The sequence below is a fragment of the Trichosurus vulpecula genome, chromosome 8 (assembly GCF_011100635.1).
Source record: "Trichosurus vulpecula isolate mTriVul1 chromosome 8, mTriVul1.pri, whole genome shotgun sequence".
In the NCBI taxonomy this organism is placed as follows: Eukaryota; Metazoa; Chordata; class Mammalia; order Diprotodontia; family Phalangeridae; genus Trichosurus; species Trichosurus vulpecula.
The window spans coordinates 248663219-248671809 of NC_050580.1; the positions used below are offsets into that span (position 1 = coordinate 248663219).

General features: G+C 42.5%; 1 protein-coding gene across 2 annotated transcripts in view; it reads right to left on the reverse strand.

The window, feature by feature from the left end:
* GALC (galactosylceramidase) overlaps window positions 1-1821 on the reverse strand; it is a 71672-nt gene extending 69851 nt beyond the window's left edge. Inside the window, exon 1 of one of the 2 annotated variants that reach the window (XM_036736341.1) lies at window positions 1511-1821. In XM_036736341.1, coding sequence (XP_036592236.1) covers window positions 1511-1738 — 228 coding nt within the window. In that variant the 5' untranslated portion in view covers window positions 1739-1821. The remainder of the gene's footprint in view (window positions 1-1510) is intronic. The other variant, XM_036736343.1, reaches the window with a different exon arrangement.
* Between the last annotated feature and the right edge of the window lie 6770 nt (window positions 1822-8591).

Consider the following 8591-nt stretch of genomic DNA (forward strand, 5'->3'; position numbering starts at 1 on the left):
AGATGAATTTCATGATTATATTTTCTAGCTCTATCAAGTAATTCTCCTGTAGTTTGATTTGTATGATGCTGAAAAAGAAAAGTAGGTGGTATTGTTTCTAAAATTATTTTGGTTCAGTCTAGGCACTAGCAATGAGTATGTGCAACGAGTATCTTCTGATAATTATTGTTTGAACTTGTTACCTGACATCACTTATAAATTCATATTATTACTCAGAAGACAAGCAGCTCCTTCCTCTGTTTAAAACACCTTTCAGAACTTGACCTTTCCACCCCACCCTCCCATACCACTTTGAAATATTCCTAGATCTTATAGCCCACCACATTATTGTTCTTGGAATCTGGACAATGTTTTAATGTTTCTTTAGAAGAGAGGGAAAATGGCACGTTGGTCCCACCAGCCCATATAGTTAGAAGTACATGCTGACTGCCTCCACATTTGAATGTTAGGTCCTTGAGGGCGGAGGGTGGTACTTTTCTCCTAGTAGCCCTAGAGCACAGCATACTGTGTGGCACATAATAAATGTTTTTTTTTTTTAATTAATTGCTCGATTTCTGCTCCAATCCTGGAAGTGTCGAGTCAGTTTCCTGACATTTCTTAATCAATTACACTGTGCCAGGCAACGTACTGGGGATCCAAAGAAAGGCCAAAAAAAAAAGGTACCATTGGGATCCCCCCCCCCCCCATCCCGGCATTTTCACTGCCTGCCCCCCATGCCTGAAATTCGCTTCCTCATCTTTGCCTCTCGGCTTCTCTGGTTTTCTTCAATTCCCAGGAAGTCTTTTCCTATGTCCCGTAATAAGAGGACCTTCCCTCCTGGGTTAGCTCCAATTAATTCTGTATATAGCTGGTTGGCACTTAGTTATTGGAATATTGTCTTCTCCCTCCCCTCGGGCTTTAGATAAAGCCTTTCTTTGTATCCTCGCACTTGGTTTAACGCCTTTAAAGATTGTAGACCCATGCACTCGCCATCCCCCTTTAAGTCAGCGAGCTCCTCCGGGAGGGACTGTATATAGAGCCTCTCTTTGTATCCCCGAAGCGCCTCGCACATAGGGACGAATAAAGGCTTATCTGAGGTCAAATTTATACTGCTTTTAAAGTATGCAAAAGTGCTTTACACCTGCTACCTCGTCTCCTCACACAGCACCTCCCTGGGTGGCGGGGGCTATGATTACCCTAATTTACAGATTGAGGGAATGCAAGGTCAGGGAGGTTCCCAAGTCTAATCGTCCCGCGTGCACCGCGGGGAGGCAGATCGGTTTGGGACCCGAGTCCTCCTCTCCCCTGGGACAGCGGCGAAGGATGTGCCCGCCTCCATCCCCGGCAGCCGCCCTGCAGAGAGACCTCGACGTCGACCGAGACCGGAGAGAGGCGGGGGGCACGGGGAAAGACAATCGCGCGTCGCCCCCCGCCCCCCTCACCCCCGCGCGGACTCCTCCTCCCACTGCTGCTGGACGAGCCCGCGGCGAGGGAGCTCAGCTTTGCCTCGGCAGTCCCCGGGGGCGCTTACCCCGCCGCCGCTCAGCCCGCCGATGCCGTCAAACACCCGGCCGAGCCCAGGGACGTCATCCAGGACGTAGTGAGAAGCGCTGGGGTCCCGGCGCTGCACGCGTTGGTGAAGGACTCGGAAGCCGGACGCCCACGCGAGGCTCTGGGGCTGCGGAAGCAGCCCCAGCAGCAGCAGAAGCAACCGCCCCTCCGCCCCTCCGAGGCCGGTCCAAACCTTGCACGCCACCATCTCTCTCCGGGATAAAGCCGGCAATAACGGAGCAGGTTAGATCCAGGCCATTATGTTAGTCACATGACTCCGCCTCCACGATCACCTGACCAGAAGAAGGCGGTAGAGAGAAACTAGAAGCTAGGGAGTCGCCTGACGACGCTGACGCCATCTTGGTAGAGGGCAGTCATGGAAAGAGGCAGGAGATGCGCAGCCCTACGCCTTAAGGATGGAAAGAGATGGATAGACATAGATGGATGGATATCCTGATAGATATCCTGATAGACATCCTGATGGATAGATAGATATCCTGATAGATAGATAGATATCCTGATACATAGATATCCAGACAGAGCTTTAAATCAATTGTACAGCAAAGCTGAGAGGACAAGCTATGACAGAGGTAGCTGGACTTTTGAGGCACTTTTTTTTAACTTTTTGTTTTGTTTTGCCTTTCTTTGGATCCCCAGGACTTAGTACAGTGTCTGGCACAGAGTAGTTGATTAATAAATGTCAGTCGACTGACTTGACACTTGCAGGATTGAAGCAGGAATTAAAAACTTAATTAACAAATGTTTATTATGGGCCAGATTCTGTGCTATGCACTAGGGCTACAAGGACAAAAGTACAACTCCCAGCCCTGGAGGAGCTTACATTCAAATGTGGAGGAAATCAAACATTAACGATTATGGGTTGCTGGGCCCAAGGGGGCATTTTCCCTCTGCACTAGGAGAGGATCCAAACACACTGTCCCAGACTGGGTTTTTGTCATGAGGGAACCTACTCACCAAGAAGAATCAGACTCCTTTTTCCTACATTCTTTGGCCTTTATACTCCCACTCCAGCCACAGGAATAAGTTACTTAAAGCTTAGGTTTGGCTCATGCTCAGTGTCCCCAAAGGGATCTGTAGAAAACTACCCAATATTCAGCAGGAATCAGATACAAAACACATAATTTATTTGATTCACACAAAAGAAATGATAAACACAAAAAGTTCTCCCAAGCTCCCACTGACAGAAAGTTGTAACTACAGTTATGACAGGAGATTGGGACTTAAGCATCAGAACATGGAGCAGTTTGCAGGACTGTTGAATAGGTACTATTATATCTCACTTCAGCTCTATACTGTCCGAACAGTTCCCTCTAAGTCTATGTCTTCTGGTAAGCCAAGCCAAGATGAGCTTTTTCCTGTGTTAACAGTGTCTAAGGTTTCTCCTATTAACTCTGAAAAATAAATGACCAAAGAGCCACAGGGGTTATACACCAACTGTTAGGACTGAAAATACTAAGTAGCTCACAGAGGTTATACATAAGTGTTAGCTCTGAAAAGATAAAATTAAATAAAATACCAAAGAGCTCACAGAGGTTATAAGAAAAAGCTTTTTTTTATTCTGTTAGAGGGAAATTAGACACACGTGCCAGGGTATGCTCTAGACCCAAGGTATTGAGGGCAAGACTTGATTCATATAGTTGTGGCTAGACAAAGAATCAAGCAGTGAAGTATAACCACAGCAGTGAGATAAAAGAAACAACGAGGCAAGTTTGCCTAGTGACAAAAAGTCTGTTCAAAGCAGGGCTTCATGATCAGAATGTGGTTACTGCAGGTGCTTGTTGAGAGTTCAAGAACCACCTGGGCCTGATTTGAGCCAATTCTGTGCTTTAGCTGCAGCAGAGTTCATCCAGAGGGTGAATGCAAAGGATTGTTGTTAATGCCAAGTTCAGGGCATAGCTCTGTAAAATGAGGTGTCTCCTAATAGTAAAAAAAGAGAGAGTAAGTTCAAAATAAATTAATAATTTAAAAAAGAATATATCTCCTTAAAAAAGAGAGAGAGAGGAGTGGTCTTAGCATGGGGATCCTGACACTTCCGTGACTGGATACATCCATCTTACGGTTGTTGTTTAGTAACCTATACTCAGGAAAGGAAAAACAAAGAAGAAAAAACAGCCAAGGTTCCCAAGCACCAAACTCAATTTATATACTGTACCCCTGCTCTAACTACCTCATGAGATTAGTTTCAATGCAGCTGGGTTGAGAGGAAGGACAGTCATTCCCCCCATTCCTGATAGGAGCACTCCTTGCCACCTGGAGCTTTGAAGAAAGAAGGGGTGGTATCACTCCCTTTTTGAGGATCCTCTGTCATTGAGGCTTCCTTTTCGGTGGCTGGTATGGGGATTGCTTGTCAGCCTTTCCAAAGCCCTAGAGTGTTTGGCACTGAGTTATACAGCCAAAATCAGCCAGAGGCTTTGTCACCTCCAAAGAATCCAAGCGCTGAGCTAGCACAAGTAAGTAGTTGCTCAGAAACAGGAAGGGCAGTTCTGCTCATGCCTTGTTATAGACACACATGGGTATATACAAAGCAAATACAAAGTGACCTTAGAGGGGAAAGCCCTAGCAGCTAAGAACCAAGTAAGACCTTGTACAGAAGGTGACATTTGAACTGAATCTAGAAGGAAGTCAGGGATTCCAAGAGGAGGATATGAGGAAAGAGATCATTCTAGGAATGAGAGACAGCCAATGTAAAGGCATAAAGATAGAGATGGAATGTTGTGTTTAAGGAACAGCAAGGTCAATATGGCTGGACCTTAGAGTGTGTGGCAAGAGGGGAGTAATGTATAACAAGGCTAGAAAGGAGAAGAGAGCTTTAAATGCCAAGCAGAGTAGTTTATATTTGGTCCTGGAGGTGATAGAGAGCCACTAGAGTTTCTTGAGTTGGGTGTAAGGGTGGGTTTTGGGGGAAGCAGATGATATGGTCAGACCTGTGCTTTAGGAAAAATCACTTTGGCAGTTTTATAAGATCAGTTAGTAAACTATTACAAGAATATAGGTAGGTAAGATATGATGAAGACCCAAACTGAGGTTGAAACTGTGCAAGTAAAGAGAAGAGGATGGATGAAAAAGATGTTGTAGAGTTAGAAACAGCAAGATTTAACAACTAACTGGATATGTGGGGGTATAGGAGAGTAAGGGGTCAAGATTATAAACCTGGACGACTAGACGGATGGTAGTACCCTCAACATAACTGGGAAAATTCAAAATAAGAGTGAATTTCAAAAGGGAGATAATGATTTGTTTTAAACATATTGAATCTGAGATGTCTGCAGCATATATAGTTCAAAATGTCCAGTAGGCAGTTCATAAAACGGAACTGAGCTTAGGAGACAGAATGAGGCTGAATAGATACAGTGGATTTGAATAGAGATGATGAAATAAGAAGCTGTATCCAGAATGAAGCATTTGAAGTGAGTCTAGGCTCCATCAGGAGAAATGAAGAGAAAAGAAGTGTCAGAATATTGTAGTGAGGAAAAACAAAAAACAACAAGCAGGACAAGTCAGGTGACATGGGTTTGAATCCACTTCTGCTTATTGGCTTGACCTTAAGTGTAACTTTGGGTCAGTTTGCCTCTTTGAGCCTCTTTCCTAGTCTGAGAAATGTGAGGTAAGGCTATCTACTCTGTAAGGTCCCTTCTTATTCTAAATTTAGGATGTCATCTTGTGCTTCCCCTTCTAGAAGAAGGCTCCCATTGACTTAAGTTCCAAAGTATCTTGGATTTGGCAAGATGTTTTAAAATATTTTATGTTCTTAGTAATTTATCTTCTGACCAGATCATTCAACTGAAACTGTCATAGTTACTAATTATCTTTTAATTGCCAAATCTAACAACTTTTTCTCAATCTTTGACATTCCTGAAGCGTTGAGACTATTGACCATTCTCTTCTCCTAGATACTCTTTCTTCTCTGGGCTCTTGAGACAGTACTCTCTCTTGGTTTTCCTTCTGCCCATCTGAATGCTTCTTCCCAGTCTTCTTTTCAGAATTTTTACCAGTGCACATCCCCTAACTACGTGTAACCCAAGGCTGCCTGAGCCTTCTTATCTTTTCTCTATATATTCTCCCACTTGCTGACTTCATTAGCTCCCACAGGTTCAGATATCATCACTACGTTGTCTTTACATTATCATTTGTCTATACTATTCTATTTTGAATCTTTCTTGATTCTGTGTGTCCTATTTTGATTATTTGCCTAATGCCATAAGCTTGGATTCTAGGTTCCCAATTGAGGAGGACCTACCTCTAGCTGAGTAAACCCAGACATGCCTTTACTCTGGGTCACCCTAGGAAATCCATGAGTCCTTATCAGTGTAAGAGTAACTACATCTATGCACTTATCCTATTCCTAAATTTCTTTCCATTTCCAACTTTCTAAGAATATCTACTGGGGTCTTAGTCTCCTTCCCTAGTTTTATTTCCCCCTATGTTATAAACCTAGCTCAGCTAGGTGGCACAGTGGATACAATGCTGGGCCTATAGTGAGGAAGACTCACCTTCTATAGTTTAAATCTGGCCTCAGATACTTACTAGCTGTGTGAACCTAGGGAAGTTACTTAACCCTTTTTGCCTCAATTTCCTCATCTGTCAGATGGGCTGGAGAAGGAAATGGCAAATCACTCGAGGATCTCTGTCAAGAAAACCCCAAAATGGGGTCATGAAGACTGAAAATAACTGAACAACAACAAAATAATATAAACATGGAGTTTACTGGTCTTTATTCCCTTTCCCAGTCTAAGTAACTTTTCATTATCTTCTATTTCTCTTATAAAAAATCATTTTCAAGAACTTCACACAGTACATGACAAATCATAAGATAATGTGGTTGGAGTGATGAAGGAAGACGATAAAGAGAAAAGGAACAGTACTCCGCAACAAACAAGAAATAAGGAAGTTGAAACCAAATATCCAAAGCTTCTTAGCAGTGTGTCACCGTCTGACACTTCATCTGACTCATGTACATAATTAAACACTCAATGTATATTTTTGTTGGGTGAATGAATGAATGAAGGAGCAATCAGCGTGCTTAAAATGGAGCATGTTGCTGAAATTGCAAGATTAAACAAACATGGCATCTTGGGCAAAAAAAGATAAATTCTTTCCTAAAGCTACTACTAATACCTTCATAGTTGATTTAAATGGTAATTGTTTAGATGTGATAAGACAAAAAAAATAGTTCTATTATTATTACAAACTTTCAATCTATATTCTGAACATTTCTTGAGCATTCAAAGTATTTTAGAACACCAGACCAGATGAGATTACTGTCAAGTGCTGATAGTCAAAGAAATGCTGAGAAAGTGGCAAAAATGGTAGTAGGCATTCCCATTGCCCCCAAATGAGAAAATGTATAAAAGACAAAAATATTCTGATCGCCTATCATTCTTCCTTTTGCAGCTTCAGGAGATGTCAGTCTCTAACAGAAAAAGTAAGATTCAGTGATGAGTTGAGCTTTGCAGTTCTCAAAATCAAAATGAGTCAGAATAGGGGAAATTTTCCTTAAGGTCAAGCATGTTCTCATTCCAACGATTTTTTTGGCATTACAAACATCCTCAAGTTATCAGTCACTCAACAAATATTTTTTAAACACTCACTATGTACCAGGTGCTGTGCTGAGCTCTGGGATTGAAAAAGTTAGGCAAAAATATGTTTCCTGGCCTCACTGAGCTCCCTTTATAACAGGACAAACAACATGCAAACAGCCATGCACATATAAGCTATATGCAGAGTAAATTGCCTCTCAGAAGGAAGGAAAGCCTCCTGTAGAATGTGGGATTCCAGATAAGTCTTAAAGGGAATCAGGAAAGCTAAAGAAGAATAATGTTTGTTTTGAAACTCCTGCTGACAAAACCTGCTTCAACATTCTCCATTGATTCCTGAATTGTGAGAAAGACTAGAGTCTCAAAGACTATACCCGTGAAGCATAAGCTCTGAAACAAAGCTCTGAGGCCAAGAGGGGTTATATTTATCCAAGATCACGTAGACAATAAATATCTGAGGCAGGATTTGAATTCAGATCTTCTCGACTCCAAATCCAGTGCTCTAACAACCGTAGCCCCTCAGCTGCCTCATAAAGTCCCACTGAATTAGTGAGAACCTAGATACATGATTCATGAATCAAGGGTTCAGCGTCAAGTAAGCGATAGGATGTTGGGCTAGACAATGACAATTACAGTTTGCCACAATTTTTAAACCTGGCCAGGCATGACTGGACCTCATCTTCCAGGTTCCTCTAAATTCCCTTTATCTCAAGAGCTCCTAACACTATTGATACTTAAGCCCATTGTGGTGCAAGATTCAAGTGTGGCAGACCATGATTACTATATGACTGCCATAAAACAGTATGACAAAGTACCCTTTTGCTGTTTTACCCCACAGCGTTTACCCATAATGTTTGGTCCCTACTTTAGACCCTGCACTCTGCCTGATTCCTTTCCATTTGTGTAGGATGCCCAAGACAACCATATCTCTAGTCCTTTTCTAGTTGTACTCCTGGCTTTCTCTACCTTTACTTCCTGCCACCTACCACCCCACTTCCCCTTTCCAGCTTCATTTTAAATATGCTGTCTTCTTCCAGTGTGATAAGAACATAGTACACATAGTAGTGAAGGGAACTGAAGAGATCATCTAATCAAGTGATGTCAAACAAATAGAAACTGGACCACTAAACTACTCATAAAGATCCCCCAATGGCCACATATTGACTTGGGAAACCATATGATAACGTTATCTGTGTTTTATTGTATTTTGTTAAGTATTTCCCAATTCCATTTTAATCTGGCTCAGCATGTCCTTGGGAGTGTTGAGAACTGAATGTAGCTGGGAACTTGAGTTTGACCTCTGACCTAGTCCAACGCCTTCTTTTTATAGGTGAGAACTGAGGTCTTGGGAGGTGAATTGATTTTCTCCGTCACAGATGACTGGAATTAAAGCCTAGGTTTTCCAATTTAAATCCAGTGTTTATTTCCCTACACTGACTGCACAATTCTTGCTTATTCCTCTGGCTCTGGTGACACCAGGCGATTCCTGTTTTGACCCTAATACAG